The sequence below is a fragment of the Mustela erminea genome, chromosome 16, assembly GCF_009829155.1.
Source record: "Mustela erminea isolate mMusErm1 chromosome 16, mMusErm1.Pri, whole genome shotgun sequence".
Lineage (NCBI taxonomy): Eukaryota > Metazoa > Chordata > Mammalia > Carnivora > Mustelidae > Mustela > Mustela erminea.
The window spans coordinates 76,236,937-76,254,108 of NC_045629.1; the positions used below are offsets into that span (position 1 = coordinate 76,236,937).

General features: G+C 39.0%; 1 protein-coding gene across 4 annotated transcripts in view; it reads left to right on the forward strand.

The window, feature by feature from the left end:
* Window positions 1-8,484: 8,484 nt before the first annotated feature.
* PHF20L1 (PHD finger protein 20 like 1) overlaps window positions 8,485-17,172 on the forward strand; it is a 75,666-nt gene continuing 66,978 nt past the window's right edge. For 3 of the 4 annotated variants that reach the window (XM_032316962.1, XM_032316965.1, XM_032316966.1), the window contains exons 1-2: window positions 8,487-8,598; window positions 10,766-10,885. In XM_032316962.1, coding sequence (XP_032172853.1) covers window positions 10,803-10,885 — 83 coding nt within the window. In that variant the 5' untranslated portion in view covers window positions 8,487-8,598; window positions 10,766-10,802. Of the gene's footprint in view, window positions 8,599-10,765; window positions 10,886-17,172 lie in introns of all 4 variants that reach the window. The other variant, XM_032316964.1, reaches the window with a different exon arrangement.

Consider the following 17,172-nt stretch of genomic DNA (forward strand, 5'->3'; position numbering starts at 1 on the left):
TTCCATTCTGCCTACTTGTGATCTCTGTCAAATAAATAAATGAAATCTTAAAAAAAAAAGAAATTAAAAATAAAGCTTCCCTATGACCCTGCAATTGCACTACTGGGTATTTACACAAAAGATACAGATGTAGGGGCGCCTGGGTGGCTCAGTAGGTTAAGGCCTCTGCCTTCAGCTCAGGTCATGATCCCAGGGTTCTGGTATTGAGCCCCGCATTGGGCTTTCTGCTCGGCAGGGAGCCTGCTTCCTCCTCTCTCTCTCTGTCTACTTGTAATCTCTGTCAAATAAAATAAATAAAACCTTAAAAAAAAAGATACAGATGTAGTGAAAAGAGGGGCCATGTGCACCTCAATGCTCATAGTAGCAATGGCCACGGTCACCAAACTGTGGAAAGAACCAAGACACCCTTTGTCAGATGAATGGATAAGGAAGATGTGGTCCATATACACTATGGAGTATTATGCCTCCATCAGAAAGGATGAATACCCAACTTTTGTAGCAACATGGACGGGACTGGAAGAGATTATGTGGAGTGAAATAAGTCAAGCAGAGAGAGTCAATTATTATATGGTTTTACTTACTTGTGGAGGATAAGGAATAACATGGAGGACATGGGGAGATGGAGAGGAGAAGGGATTTGGGGGGATTGGAGGGGGAGAAGAACCATGAGAGACTATGGACTCTGAAAAATAATCTGAGGGTTTTAGAGGGGTGGGGGCTGGGAGGTTGGGTAAACCTGATGGTGGGAATTATGGAGGGCACATATTGCATGGAGCACTGGGTGTGGTACATAAACAATGAATTCTGGTACACTGAAAAGAATTTTTTTAAAAATGGGACGCCTGGGTGGCTCAGTTGGTTGGGAAGCTGCCTTCGGCTCAGGTCATGATCCCGGCGTCCTGAGATCGAGTCCCACATTGGGCTCCTTGCTCAGCGGGGAGCCTGCTTCTCCCTCTGCCTCTGCCTGCCTCTCTGTCTGCCTGTGCTCGCTCTCTTCCCCTCTCTCTCTCTGATAAATAAATAAAATTTAAAAAAAATAAAAATAAAAATAAAAATGGTGTTCTATTCATCTCTATAATCTCCAGCAGCAGATACAGGGCTGATGCAAAGTAAGTCCTCAGATGTGTGTTTTCATGGAATCACAGCAAGTGAAACTGAGACCACCATCAGAGATTATAATGACTAAAAATGTTTGTCCCTGTGACCGATGAGAAAGAAACATCAGGAAACGCCTGACATTTGTTTATCAGTTATAATTGACAAAATATGTAAGACTTGTTCCATTGAGTTTAATCATCATTACAACCTTGGGAAGTAGATTTCATCCCATTTCTATGTGAGGAAAGGAGAATCAGAGATGTGTCTAGTTCCCAAACATTCTGGTAATAGTGTCAAGATTAATTTACAATTCCAAACCCCTAGCCTTTCATTATTTGAAGTTGCTATTTAATTAATTAATTTTAAAAGATTTTATGTACTTATTTGAGAGAAAAAGAGATATCAAGAGAGAGAGCATGAGCAGTGGGGAGGGGGAGAAGTAGACTCCCCACTGAGCAGGGAGTCTGGGCCCTGGGGTTATGATCTGAGCCAAAGGCAGACATTTAATCAACTGAGCGACCCAGGGGCCCCTATGTTGCTATTTAAAAAAAAAAATTGCAAGAAACAAGTAAATGAATTTATTTCCTTTAAATTTATAGTCTTCTACGATCTTCAGAGTTTAAAAGAAAAGAAAGAAAATCAAATGGTGTTTACCGTATCCTGGTGAAACTGGCTCTGTTGAATGTTTTGCAAAAATACAAAAGAGGAAGTAATCCAACACCTGACCACAAAGTTGTGTTTCTGCAATATTTTTTTACTGAGGCAAAACAGTGAACTGTGGCAATGTTTGTGCAGGCAAATTCCCTGCCACTACCCCCTTCTCTTCCCTCCCCCAGAAGGGCACCTTTTCATCGGAATGTCAAGAGGAGATGTTGGTATTGTGTTCTGGTCCCAACCAAGAGGACAGATGCCTAGAACAATTGCAAATGACCAGTTAGAGTGCATATTCTGACCTTGCACATTTGTGCATGCTGGCATATATGTCGTGCCCAAAGCACCTTTTTGTGTGTTGGTCTACTTGACTGCCCTGTTAAATGCCTCAAGATCAGGCATTAAGCTCATTTATCACTATGCTCCTTGGGCCTAGCACAGTACTTGGCACACTGCAGATGTTCAATAAATGATTGTGGGAAGGAGATGGAAGTAGAATGATATTTTTTATCTGCCAAAGCTTGAATCAAAACTATAAAGAACGATAGGGCAATGATCATTTTAGGACCTGCATAGAACTCTCGTTCGAAACCTTCTCATCCTCAAAGCATTTTTCAAATGCCACTTCCTCTGTGCAGTCTTCCTTGATTTGCTGAGTCAGAATACACAGAGGAATATATGTTCATTTCAAATGTAGTAATATCTAATTGAATATTAATATTGCTATTATACCTGGTTGTTTCTGTTTCCATCTTCCCATGATGGCAAGTCACCTTTGAGTTGGATCTCTAGTTCTATTTTTCTTCTTGTTCTCTCAACCTCCATTGCCCAGTGTCTAGCACTTGGGAGAATTTCAACAAAGTTTGTGAGTGATTAAACAAGCCAATGAGTGACGAAAGAATGCATGCATGCTGTCTGCCTTATCTGAGGATGCCAATGAATTAGCTCCATTCTCAAGGAAAATAATGATCAGGAAGAGGTTAAAACTGTTTGCTGCTTGGTTACTATTCATCTATATACTTGTTATGTTCTATTGCTCACCCTCTCCTCCCCAAGTTTTTTTTTTTTTCTTAAGATTTTTATTTGCCTATTTGAAAGGGGGGGGGGGACACAGCAAGAGAAAGAGGGAGGGGGAAGAATCTCAAGGAGACTGAACAGATTGTGGAGTCCTAAGCAAGTTCTTGATTTCAGGACCTTGAGATCCTGACCCTGAGATCATGACCTGAGCTGACACCAAGAGTGGGTCAATTAACCCACTGAGCCAGCCAAGCGCCCTCTCTCCTAGTTGTAACAATCTCCAGCAATGTGTTTCTTTGGTATTGAGACCACCTCTAAAAGAAACTACCCAGGGAATCAGGAACATGAATGTTATGTCAATAGCTCACTAGATTTGCCTTTCATTTGGCTTGCATTTTAGTTTTGCAAACCAGGAAGAATGTTCTTAAGTTTTGTTGCATGGCTGTAAGTTGTAATTTGGAGTTACAGTCAGTAAAAGCCATTTGCAGTGAATATTAGTTGCTTTGTTGCCCAGCTTCTGCTCTCTTTCTTCCAAGTAACAGCATCCTAATTTGCTTCAAAGGACCCACTCATTCCCATCTCTCAGTCTATGTGGTTTGGCCCGGTCTCTACTCCCACTTGCCTTATTGGAGATAGAAACCAGATCCACACCACATCAGTCCAAATCACCTCTGTGGCCATCATGCTTAGTTCACAGGCAGGCACCTGACTTAATTTAAGTCAATGAAAGAATGACTTCTAGGACTTGTTTTTTGTTCATCAAGGTGTTGTGATGACAAGACTGAAGCTGTTGGGGGTCTAGATGTGGATTCTGAGAGTCAAGCCAACCCATAGGAAACAGAGTAAAATAAAAACAGAGTAAAAAAGATATTATAATTTGATCCCTGACTCCAACTGCCCCAGAAGGCAGACTTAACCCCTCTTGATTCCACAAGCAGAAATACCCTTTATGCTTCTATCTGTTTGCATTATATTTTCCGTCGTGTGCAACCAAATGAATTCTAACGTATTACAGTTCTGAAACGTCATGTACCTTAAGAATCATGTAGGATGGCTTTTAAAGTACTGATTGCTAATCTCCAAATCTAAGACATAGGTTAGAGCACAGGGACTTGCAGTTTAACAAAGAGCCCAGGTGGGTCTAATGCAATGATTGGTGGAGCAGTGCTTGAAAATACTGCTTAGTTAATGGGAGGGTCAAAAAAACAACAACAGAAATTGGAAGAGGTAAAAAGAATCAACATAGAAGCTGAGAGTTAAAGAAAAAACTCTCCTCTGTCCTGGTATTGCAAAGGAGAAAATCCACCAAGGAATAAAGAGTTGATTCCATATTCAATGCTTTTGCAGATAGGGAAACTTTACCCTATTTCCCTTTATTATTCCTTCTTACTTTAGGGAGCATGATTGTGTGTCTCAGTTTGTCTGGGACTGCCCATGAATCCACTCGTTATTCTGCCATAATTATAATAGCAACTTTTTTTTTTTTTTTAACTCTCCTAAGTGTCCTGGTTTGGATGACAAACTCTTGGTCACTCTATTGTTTCAGGACAGTCTGCACAAAAAGGACTTCTTTATCATTCAGATCTCTTGCTGCATTTTTAAGCTTTTGCTGAGTGAAACATATTTTTTGTCCCCTATTTTATGGCCTTTACTAGCAGACAGATATTTCAAAATCACTACCGCCAAGTCAAAAATTCTTAAAAATCTCAGAAAGCCAGATATTTTCTGAGTAACATATGAACTTCCAGTAAAAGTAAATAAATAAAGTTGTTTATGCCATCTGATTGTCTTTAGGGCTGACTCATTTTAAGAAAGCAGCATATAAACCCATACATTGCAAAGGGAATTATGTTAGAGATGCGACCAGGATACTCTGTGGACATATGGGAGAGATTGTATCTCTCCATTCTGTTCGTACATGGGCGAGAGGTCAACAGCAAGAGATTAATTCTGGAAAAATTATCACTTCTGGTCAGTTGTAAAGGGGGTAGAATGACAGGCAAGACAAGCAGGTTCATAGGCAGGGGAAGGAAGTGAGGTTTGTGCCATTTTCAAATATTTTTAAACACCTGGAATAGAGAGTTGCCATAGGTGTCTATTCCAACAGTTCAGGTCTTTATTCAACTAGTATATTAAAAATTTTTTTTTGAATTGTTTGCTTTTCCTCTTTGGTGCTGATTATAAGATTAGAGAAAAATACACAGACAAAATGGCTTTCTTGTGTGTCATATGTAACAAAGAGTATGTGATATTTTGTAGTAACTTTTTCCTCCCTTAAAATAAGTAGATAGAATTGTCAAATATTCCAGGAGATAGAATGGTTCCATATTTATATTTTTAATGTCGGAGGAATTTAGTTCAGTGATTTCTGCTTAGGGACCGTTGTTTCAAGATAATTTGCTCACTGCTTGTTTGGTTCCACTCAAACACAGCTGTAAGTTCTTTCTTTCTATATTTGGCAATGAACTGACTGATGTCTAACATTAACCATCTGGATGAGGGGTGCATTGGGTGGGAGACAGGGGAGGGGACATAGCAATGCTTAGCTTCACTGCATGGCTAGGAAGTCATCTCTAGACTTTTCTACTTCTTATATCCCTGCCCCAGTCCTGAACTTTGCGTCTATATGGTCAAAAGAGGCAAAGATAAAGCATATGAGTTTTCTACAGTTTTATCAAATTTAATGCCCCCTTCATGAGTTAATATTATGTAATATTCTCTGGACTTTTCTAAAATTAAATTCATAGGTGGCATAATCAAGCTACATATATTTTAAAAATTAATATAATGACATAACAATAACATAAAAACAAACTTTATGGAGATAATCTATAATAAAAAGAACATGTATTTCAATACATAAGTGTTCAGCCACGACTCACAAAGAGACATAATGAAGTCATCAAATGCTTGCATCAAAATTTAGATTTACCTTGAATGTAACAGCTACAGATACAGAGAGATACAGATATATTGTATCAGTGCCTCAAATACTATGAGTAGCTTTGTCAATGGCAGTAATTTCATTTACTCCATCTAAAGATGGAGTAATAAACAAACAATGAATTGTGGAACACTACATAAAAATCTAATGATGTACTGTATGGTGACTAACATAACATAACAAAAAAAAAAGGGATAAACTCTTGGATATGTTTGTAAAAAAAGAACAATCTTCCCTCACACTGCATGGTTGCTTCACTCCTTGAAAAGTTGTGTGTATTAAAACCTTGCAAAATACTTTGTGCATTGGTCCAAAACTGAGTTCTAGGCTTAGACAATTATGAAAAAGGTTTTGACCTACATGAGTGTTTAGAGGGACATTCAAAGTCATGCATGACCTGGGACAGTTCTTCAAGATATGGGACTGCACTGTGTGCCTTAGGGTGTCTAGAAGACCTCTTCTGTCCCCACTAAATTGCAGCAGTACCCTACCTCAATCATGTGACAACTAAGAATGTTCCCTTCCCCATTTCCAAAGTGTCCTTTAATGGATAGTATTAAGTCCATTGAAAATACATACCTGTACAATTCACAAGCTGGGAATCATTTACATAAGATCTCATTTCATTTTTTTTTCTTTCAAGTTGTATTATTGGCGGGGTCCCTTATTAAGTCCCAATTAAAATAGAAGAAATATATTTTCAGGGTAGATTGGTGAATTCTTAACAAATGGTGTAGAGCAGATAGATTCTATGTTATCCTTTATGTATACATTTTAAATTGAAAGCAATCTCAAATTTTCATTGATGTTAACAACAGATATTAATTTTTTTCTCACTGGCTTATGAGTGAGCTTGGGTTCTTCCAGGGTTCAGGTAGTTAGCTCTAGGCTGAAAGTCAGAAATTTGGTCCCTGGTACTGTCACTGCTGTTGGAGAAGATTTTCCTTATTTTCAACATCACCAGCAGCTTCTCATACAGTCTTCAAGGACAGAGTCTAGTAAGTGTAGCTAAGAAGAGCACTTTTGCTGGAAGAGAGACAGGGAATGGGAGCTTCTGACATTTTCATCTTATTTAGTGTGAGTTTGACTCTGCCTTCAAGAGTCATAAGGTGTATCGTCAGTTTGTATTTGGTTATGCTGCATCACAAAGAACTTCCAAACTCTCAAAAGCTTAAAAGAATGAACATTTATTTTTCTCCTTATATTACATATCAGTTGTAAATCAGTAGCGAGTTCTGGGCTCATCATGATCTGTCTAGAATCTGGGTGACTAGAGCAGCTGTCATCTCAAATATTGCTTATCACTGTGCCAGAGACAGAAATCTGGATGAATTGCGCTTTAAAACTACCAGCTGGCCATGACAAAGTTCATTTCCAATTTTATTTTACTACCCAAAGCAAATCAAAAGGCCACACATAATTCTAAGGCGGGCAGAAAGTATAATCCTGTCATATGTCCAGGAGATCCTGGAAATATATGGTATACTACACTAATGACAACCATGATGGTAAATTTTCCAAACATGGAAAGGGTTCAGATGCTGGGCAATTCCAGTACAAGGCAATTGTCCACTAGAGACTGTCTTATTTACATCTTTTCTATATATCGCCATGCTCAGTCTAGCTCAGTAGCTATTAGTAACATAGTAAGTGCTGAATGAATGTCTCTGGAATAAAAGGATATGAATATAGTTGTTTAAATTACCAAATCTCACTATAATTAAAGCTTAAAGAGAGATACTTTGCTATTTTAACTCCACACTGTAAAGCATGATAAATATAAGTGTTATTTGTATGCAATGTTGCATTTAGAAAGCTTGAGATCCAGAGTGGTACATTGGAAAGAGAGAGAAAAAAGACTTTCATCTCAACATTGGTTTGAATGTGTTCACTTGTTGGTTTCCCCTCCTGTGGGGACACTTTCTCCTGTGCCTAAGTCAGAGTCTGGTACATGGTAGAGATACAAGAAAAGTAGCTCTGCTATCCTTAGCTGGGTATTCTTGGGGAAGTCACGTCCCTTTACCCAGAGGCTCCTTAGCTTCAGAAGACACCCACACCCCTCCACACACACACGCACAGAGATCTTAGTAATATGTGCCTTTTCTACTGTAAGAATCTCATCTAATAGAAAGCAATACAATTGTGCTAATGCGGTTGTCATGTGATGCGCTAACAACAGAGGAACTTCCACACGGCGTCCACTCAATAGCTGGTCGCTGACTGTGGCAACAACCATTTGCTCTATTCTTCTTGTGGAATGGGAAGAGTGCAGTGCATTTACCGAAGTTTGTTCAAGGTGCTGGGGTTGAGTTGTTCTGGGAACGTGTTTCCTATCAAATCGACACTAATAATACCCAGTGGGCTGTGTCCTCATCTCTCAAAGGTCAAACACTTCACAACTACTAATGGGCTCCTGGTGCTCGCTTTCTCTCTTTTGCTAATCACGACCACTCCCGCTAGCCGTCAGCCAACTGCTGCAAAGCCCCGCCTCCCAGGGCGGCTCTCCAATCGGCTGCGCAGTCTGGGCCCAACCCTCGCGAGTCACGTGACGCATCCAGGCCCGCTTCCGGCGCGTCGCGGGCGGCTGACGTCGCTGGGCCCGGCGTCGCGTCAGGGCTGGCCGGCGGCGGTGGCGGCGGCGGCGGCGGCGGCGGCGGCGGAGGCGGCGATGGCTGCGGACGCTGAGCGGGCTTGAGGGCTCGGACCTGCTACCTTCCGCGCGACTTCGGGCGCGACTCAGCTCTGCGGCCCCAGCTCGCTCCCCTCCTGCTTCCTCCCCGGCCGCTGCCTGGGCGGAGGCGGAGGCGGAGGCCCGGGCTGGCCGCCCTGCTCGTGTCCCGGCTCGGCCCCAGACGGCCCGGCTGCTGTGCGGAGAGGAGGCCGAGTCGGTAAGAGGCGGCGGCGGTGGCGGGGCCTGGAGGCCGCCTGGATCCCGTCTGGCCGCCGGGACGCCCCCGCGCTGGTATCTCTCCGGCCCGCTCCCCTCTCGCGTCCCTCCCCTTAACTCGCCGCCTCTATTGTCTGGACGCCGCCGCTCCCTCTCCTCCTCCCTTCCTTCCCCCCTGCCGCGGGCCGGACGGCTGTCAAACCTGGAGGCTTCTCGCGCTCCCCGCCAGGCTGCTCTGCGCCCTTCCTGTGTCTCTGCCAGCCCCTCCCGCCCCGCATCCACCCCCTACCTTCTGTGGCCCCGCGGCCATTCTCTGACCTTTGCTGCTTCACTTTCTCGGTGGTGTGTCTTGCTCATTTTCTTCTCCCTCCTAGTTGTCATCTCGTGCGGCGTTAACCGTCCTGATAAATGTTTGCCATTCTGGTTTGCGTTCTTTTCTGTTTCTGTTCCTCCGCGTTCTCTCTGTCCCTTTTTCTCTCTTTGCTTCAAGTCTCCCCCTCCCGTCTCCCCCCCGCCCCGTCGCCATAGACTGTCTTACTTCGCCTTTTCTTTATTTCAAATCCCTAGTCCTCCTCCTCTCTCCACCCAGGGAAAAGGAAATTGTGCCTCAACCCAAAGTATCCCTGAGAGTTTGTATGTCTTAACTCCACGTTTATGGGTTCGATGTTTGACTATAGAAAACAGTGTAACTAGTCAACACCTCTTTCTAAGTTCTCGTGAAGAACAGTAGAAAAGTTTGGATAGATTTCTACACTATCCAAAGTCTGGATAGATTTCTATATTTAAGTAACTGCCTTATGTGTTATACGCTGACCAGACTTTAAAAAAAAAAAAAAAGCCATGCTTTTGTTCTTTTACACCAAATATCTCTGGCCTAGCTTCCCCTTAACTTTAATGAACTAATCTTTGTTCTTGACATGGCCAGAGGATAGTCTCCCCCGCCCCCCATGAGCATTTAGGTTTGATTTTACATATTATTATGGGAAGTATTGGTGTTATTTTTGCCCCTTACCTATTAGATTTTTTGCAAGAGGAAAAGACAGTTGGTTTTTATTTTTCCTGCTACATTTTGTCCCTTTTGAATTGTGAGCAAACCATTTAAAAAAATGCTGTATTTGTGTATTTTCTTTTTTAACCTGAGAGAAAGCATAGTCGTATTAGTAATTCTAAATCTCTAAAAAAGGTTTTAGGGATCTCTCTTTCCCCCCAGTAACAGTAGGTTTGCATTCCTGATTCCCTGTTAATATTTTTATTTAGCCTGTCTCAAAGTGCTTCATATTGCTCAAGTACTAGTGAGTGAAAAAGGCTACCTCAGGTGTTCTGGGTGTCCAGTGTGGCCAAAAGGAGAGTAAAGAGTGTGCGTGGCAGTGATGTAGAGAGGGATATTCCCTGTCGGTTTTTGTTTGTTTGAGTATTATGAATATTATGACCCCTTTTGTCAGTGTGGACACTGACAATATTGAAATAGAGTGAAATAAATTTTCATTAAAAAGGCATTAAGTACATTAAAAAATCCACATCATCATTCCTTATTGAATATGAAGTATAAGGAAGACATTTCTGTTGCAGCTTCATATGTTAAATTAAAATTATTGGATCATTTGCTACCAAAGCAGGAAATCATAGCTTGAATGGAATTCATAACAAGAATTACAAGAATTATTGTTGATGTTGTCACTGGCAGAGGAGTGTCTGCTGTCCCTTCATGCTCGTTAGTGTCTTATTTAGTGTTGTATACTATGAGGCACTCAAATATTGATTGAAAACCTTCATTAATTTGTACTCTTAAGAATTTCAGCAGTCATATCCCAGAACCACTCAGGTGTCTTGATTTTTTCAGAGACGGAAAACTGTTTTCAGCACGCATGGAGAATTTTTTTGGGTATTTTCAAGTTAAAATTTCAAGCATTTTAGCCATTAGCAAGGTTAAATGCTTGTCTGTTCTTTTTAAATAGTTCTTTTTCATGTTCTTTTTCCTTGATTCATGATCAAGATTGCTTGTAAGGTATATAATATTATATCTATAGATATTGGTAATCATCATTCAGATTTCTTTGAAATTTGGCAGTTACTTTAACTTCTCATGCAATGCTTTTAAAATTCTGTTTTATTCCCTATGCATTTTATGCATTAGAATCTAACCTTTTTTTTTTTTCCCCCCTCTTGAGGTAGTGAAAAGAAAATACTGAAGAATAGGATTTCAAGATGAGTAAAAAGCCCCCAAATCGTCCTGGAATCACTTTTGAGATCGGTGCTCGTTTGGAGGCACTGGACTACTTACAAAAATGGTATGGAGAATATGGAGCTCTTGACCGAAAGCACGCCTTTGGTAGTCTTACACATGTTGGTCAGTTGCTGTTCTTTTGACAGCGGCAGAAACATTTCTGTATTCACATTTTGAATACACATGAACATTGTTTTTTAGTTTTCCTGCTCTTTAGCAAACTGTGTAGGTTTGGCATTTCAAAGCTGTTTTTTCAAAATCATTTTAAGGTGTTTGAGAACTGAAAATAATTATCTAGAATATGAAGTATAGAGAAGGTGTCAGTACTCCTGTGTACTTGATACAGGCTAGAGTGGTGGTGGGAGGGGGGAATTCGTTTAGATAGCCAGCTTCCCAAGATTTGAATAGATCTTGATGTAAATCTTTTTTCTTGGCCTGTGTCAGAGGTGATCTTCAAAATACAGAGTATGTTGATGGTTAGCACAGTCATTATTCACTATCCCATCTAAAATAAAAAAACAGTTTACCTCCTCTTTCTCCCGGGGATAGTGAACTAAAGACAGGTTGTTACTTTCCCATACTAAATGGGCAGTATTTTCAGACCTTTTAAAATTTCTTCTGTTCTGGCCATGTGTGATCAGTAGTGAATTTAAGCTCCTAATATACCCTTAGTAAATGGTATAAGGATAAAATCAGCACCCAGAAAGGAGAGAAGAGGAAACAACACATGGGTCACGAGGCCACGGTAGGAATGACGAGGATTCCCTCTTTCTTCTAGGGAATGCTTTCCTCATTCCCCTAAGCTGCCCCTTAGTTCTTGTCCCTGGAAGGAAGTCTCTTGTTGTCATTCTCAGCGCTCGACCTGAGAGGGGCATTTGAGAATTCCTCTCTGGGGAGTGGGGTTGGCTTGGCTCTCTTGAAGCCCATTTATTTTGATGAGAGATCTGGTGGCTTAGCAACTCCAGAACTTCATCCACTAGGCTTTTTGACATTTTCTGTCACTACAACTCCCTTGAAAACACAGTGGGTATTTTGCAAATTTGCTCTTGATTGATTTGCATTAAGTCAACTTCCTGAGTTGACAGTGGCAGGCAGAGAAATCTTGTTTAGTCATGATATTTGACTTAGACCGGTCTGGGGTTTTTATCTCCAACGTATGCAGCTGTAGAATTCTGCACATGTCCCTGATACCCAGGCTAATGGGCTCTGTCTTGGACACTGCGGTGGGACATTTTAAAACTATGGTTTGCTGTGGGAAGGCAGTTTTTTTGGCCCCATGCCTCTAAGGTGCATCTCAGAGGGTAGTTCTTTTTAGGGGACTTAATTGTTAGTCTCATCAGGTGGAGAATGTACATAGTACTTCAGGAGGGGCTTGGGAAGCACTTGGAACCAGGCAGTAGCATCTCTCATAGTCCTGAAGCTAAAAATTATTTCCAGACATGATGGAGTATTCACTGGGGGAGAGCACATGTTCCTGATTGAGAAGCGCTGCATTAGGCCATACAACAAAAGATGCCAGTTTAGTCAGTAATTGGCCATCTTTGATTCTCATTTGACCAAAAGAAGCTTTTCACTCAGAAGGCACACTGTTAAACCTCCACGTGGTATGAGAAATGGTACTTCCTCTTTGATGCTGATCTTAATTAATCTTTTTTTTTAATTACCAGCTTTTGAATCACTAGTTAATTCATATTAACATATTTTCTTAGGGTTCCAAACTGACAAAGTTACAATCGAAATAGCTTCCAGTGTTGGAGGAGCACATGGTTTACTAGTTTTCTTAGAGGATTTTAGGGAAATTAACATAATTTCGGTATTAGTAAGAAATTTGCTTTCGATGGTGAAATGTTCTCTGATTCAACAGCTGTCAACTTGATGATCCAGTAGTTAAAATAAAAAGATTATGAGAGAGAACTACTTTAAAAATCAAGCCTGAATGTGCTTTTACATTATTTGGAATTTGAGAGAAAAAAATGATAGTTGTAGCTGAAGTTTTTTTTCATTGTCTTATGTTTCACACCAAGGCAATTTCTAAGTGCTTAGGTAGGATGGTAACAGGCATCTCTACTCGTTAATGAAGTTTAGCTTTGATTTTAATGACCCTAGTAGTAATGGTCTCCTTTTTTTTTTTTTTAATTTTTAATTTTTTTTTTGTTGTTGTTTAGATTTTAATTATGTATTTGACAGAAAGAGATCACAAGTAGGCAGAGAGGCAGGCAGAGAGAGAGAGGAGGAAGCAGGCTCCCTGTAGAGCAGAGCCCGATGTGGGGCTTGATCCCAGGACACTGGGATCATGACCTGAGCTGAAGGCAGAGGCTTTAACCCACTGAGCCACCCAGGTGCCCCTAGTAATGGTCTCCTTAAAGTAAGTAACATCAGCCAAAATAATCACATATGGCAATCACTGAAATATGTCAGCAACTTGATTTTTATGAACTCATTTATATGAAGATGTTAGCATTCTGCTACAGTTGGAATTAAGGAATTAAGATATGTATATTTTATATGTATAAAATAACTACCTAGAATATGTATATAAAATATTCTAGGTAGTTGAAAGAAATGATTTTTTTATTGTGACTTTATTAGTGTAGGTAGTTTCAAGAACTAGTTAGTCTTGGGCAGTCCCTGTGATTTAGTATTAAAGTCTTTTTCTGTAGGACAACTAATTAATTACTAAGATTTATTTTGTTTTATATGGGCACAAGAGAAGTTCTGTGAGACACTCTACTCTTAATAGGTTTTACTTTTAAATAAGATAATAAACTTTATTCTTCATATCCTTGCCTTCATTAAGACCCATTCTGTATTTCATACAAATGCTGCAGATTTTTGCTTTAATATCAGGTAAAAGTGTAGAAGGATTATTCAAGTGTTGAGAAACTTTACTATTTTTTTGAGGAGCAAAATATTTACCACTGAAAGTGTTCTGAACTGATTCCCCTCTCTCTTCCACCTCTCCCTCCCTATTTACTTTACTCTTCTGTTGCATCCGTAAAGAATGCTTATCCTTCCACATTTATTCAGTACATTTGGAAAAGTTTTGAGTTCTTATTTGACATGAGTATCTTTTGAACTATTACAGGCAATGAACAGGGAGGAAGCAAGAGTGCGGATAGTGCTTACTGTCTCTGCACACAGGACATTGCCAGTAAGCCGTGTATCTGTTGTGAAGGAAATGACATCACATGTTGGTTGGTTACCTTTTACAGAGAAGGGCAGAGGGAAAGTTGTGATAGTGGAGAACCCAAAATCTCAACTTGTCCTGTGTGTAAAAGATGTTTCCTATGTAAAAAAAAAAAGGAAAAGAATTTTTACTGTGTGCCCTGGAAAGAAAACTGAATTCTAAATCAAGTGGACAGAAATAAACTGAATTTAAGCTTCCACTTTTAAGTTTGGGGTAGATTTGATTTAATTGGAAGGTGCAATCTATTTTTCTCATGGAAAGGACATTATTAATGCTTGAGCAAACCATATCCTAGTCTTCAAAGTTCAGAAAGATATTCAGAAAAATATACTCTACATTTTTTAAAGTAGTGATTTATTACTTTTTGTTTTCTAAATCACTTTAAAGCTACATCAGAAAGCTCATTGATGGTTTGATTATTTACCAATAACTAACTAATGCAGGCCTAAGAAGCCAACAAAAGGCCAGTCATCTCCAGGGCCAGTATGTGGTTTTTGGGTTTCCTGTAGTGACTACACCTAACTCCTGTTGGGTATTGTAGGTTGCTTAATTTTGTTTTTGGGGGGATTGCTTAATTTTTAAAAATATTGTAGTTTTATTTAAAACATACTGATTAATTTCTTTCTCAACAGTCTTTTAAAAGTCTTTCAAAAGACTTAATATGCTACTGTTTACAGATAGCGTAATCAGCCATCTTTGGTCTTACCTCTGTCATATTTTCTATCACACTCCTGCCATTCAAATGGTGACAGATCAGATTTGTAATCTCTTGAATGCAGTGACATCATAAGATTGAAAAAGGGTACAGGTTGTTGATACAGTAGTGTATTTGGGGAAGGAGAAAGTTTAGAGTTGAAGTTCTGCTGGAGATACTGTAAGTGGATTCTAAAGATGAAAGATGCAGGTTCAAAGACTGTCACTTGCTGGTCCTGTAAATATGGGCAACCTCTTGACTTCAGTTGGCTTGTCAATAAAATGGAAGCAATGTTACTGGCTTTTACTTAAGAGGATTATTTTAAGGATCAAATAATGTATTTAAACCTGCTTCAAATTCTATAAAATAGTACATAATTATTAAGCATTGAGGTAAATGCAAGGGAAGAGGGAGAGGTGAAAAATCTTTGAGGATTTGAAGACTTAAGTGTATGTTTTTAAATGTGGCTTCAGTATTGACATGAGAATGGCCTGGAATGTAGAAGGAAAGTCATGTCATTGCAACCTGCTATAAATCATCTTTTTTGGGTGATGATAAAATCTTTTTGTTTGTGCATAGCTTTCTAGTTACAAACACCTTTGCAAATATTTTATCTAATCACTCTGAATACTGTTCAGTGAGAAAAGATTGAACTTTTATCTTTTGAATGAAATTCAAGTAGTTACTCTACAGCAAGTGATTTATGAAAACAAAAAAAAAATTCAAGTAATATAAAATTTGAAATACAGAATTAATTTAAAGCATTCAGATGAGTTAGGCTCTTCTGACCTTTTTTGTAATATTTCTATTTAATTCTCTTATAGATCTAAAGGAAAGGAAAATGAAAAATTAAAAAAAAATTGTGACGATGTCTCCAAATATCAGAGTTTGATAGAACAGTGTAAAATTTGAATTGACAAATGCTATTTCCACACATGGGAGTTTTTTGAACTGTATGGAACATTTTCAAATGTGAGTTTTTAAGATGTTCATTACCAGAATTTTTACAGTGTGGAAAATTGAGGATATTTAGACTATAACAAGTATAAATGCTTTTTAATTTAGGTAAAAGTACATTATTTTCTGAATAAAAAGGGTTGCTTTTTCCTAATTGAATTTAACTATTCAAAGGCAAACATTAATATAAATAAGTTGTGTTTTCTGTATTTGGAGTAGAGGAGTACTCCTGAAAAGTAGTATGTTGATCAAATTTAAAAACCAGTATCATTTTTAAATTTTACTTTAGGTGAGTTTGAAACTTGTAGAAACCTTAGGTGAATACTTTTAAAATAGGAAATCTTTTGCTAATATGAATAAAATTCTTGAATATTGGGTTTTCCTAACTGTATATTTGAAAAAGATTCTTTTGAGTCACTGCCTACCTTTGAAAGCCTAATTAGAGCTGTAGACTCAGAAAAATGTACAATCATATTTATATGCCAAAAATACTGAGTTATATATTACAGGTGGTCATAGAAAACTTATCCATGGGCTCCAGATTAAGACTCTTCTAGCAGAGAATTTCAAATTGAAATCTGTATGATATGTTTTTTTAATTCTGAGATTTTTACATTCTGAAAGTCACTAATTTTGAATCTGAAGATCTAAATGAGCTCCGTTTAACCATCAAGCAAGTCTGCATCAGTGCACAAAGACTGTAGTTAACTTAATTTGTTAAAATTTTCATCAGTAAGAGCCCTATAAACTTTTAAAGTGAAGATCTTTCTCCTCCTCCCCTCAAAAAATATAGAAAGCAAGGTTAGACAAGGGTCAGAGTACATGTATTCATTATAAAATACACCTGGTTCTTGTTCTTACTCTGTTGTTCTTTTCATTATATTGATTTATTTTCTATAGAGCTTTTTCTTCTCTGCTCAAGTTTTTTGCTTATCCTAGTTTTCTTGGAAGGTGAGAGAAAACAAATCCAGGGAAAAGTAAATTTAACTGGAAGTCAGGAGATAACGGGTTCTCAGTGCTGTTCTGTTGTGAACTCTGCGACTCTGGAAAGTTAGTTCTCTGCTTTAATGTCCTTAAAATGAGGGTGTGACATATTAGGTAATCTTTCAGGTCCCTTGAATTAGAAACTCAGATTTCTCTTACCTACTTTCCATGTAGGGAGGGAGGATTTTTTAAATCTCACTTTTGGATGGGTAAGTAGCATAGACTTGAGGCAGAAGTAAGAGACAAAAAGTAGAAGTCATACATAGTTTGCTCAAAACTCTGGGCACCAGAAGAACTTTGAGAAAAAATGAGTTGAAAAAGTGGGGAAAGGTGAATCTAGTTTGGAACAAAAATAATAATTTTGAAGGTTGGAGTATAGTGGTATTGGGGCACATGGTTACCCTTTCTCCTTCCTGCTCTCCCACTCATTTAAATACTTCCATTGTGTAATTCTGAAATTACATAGTCATAACTATTGGCTTAGAAAAGTATATGTAACTAGTCAGATGCTTTAACTCCTTAACTTTCC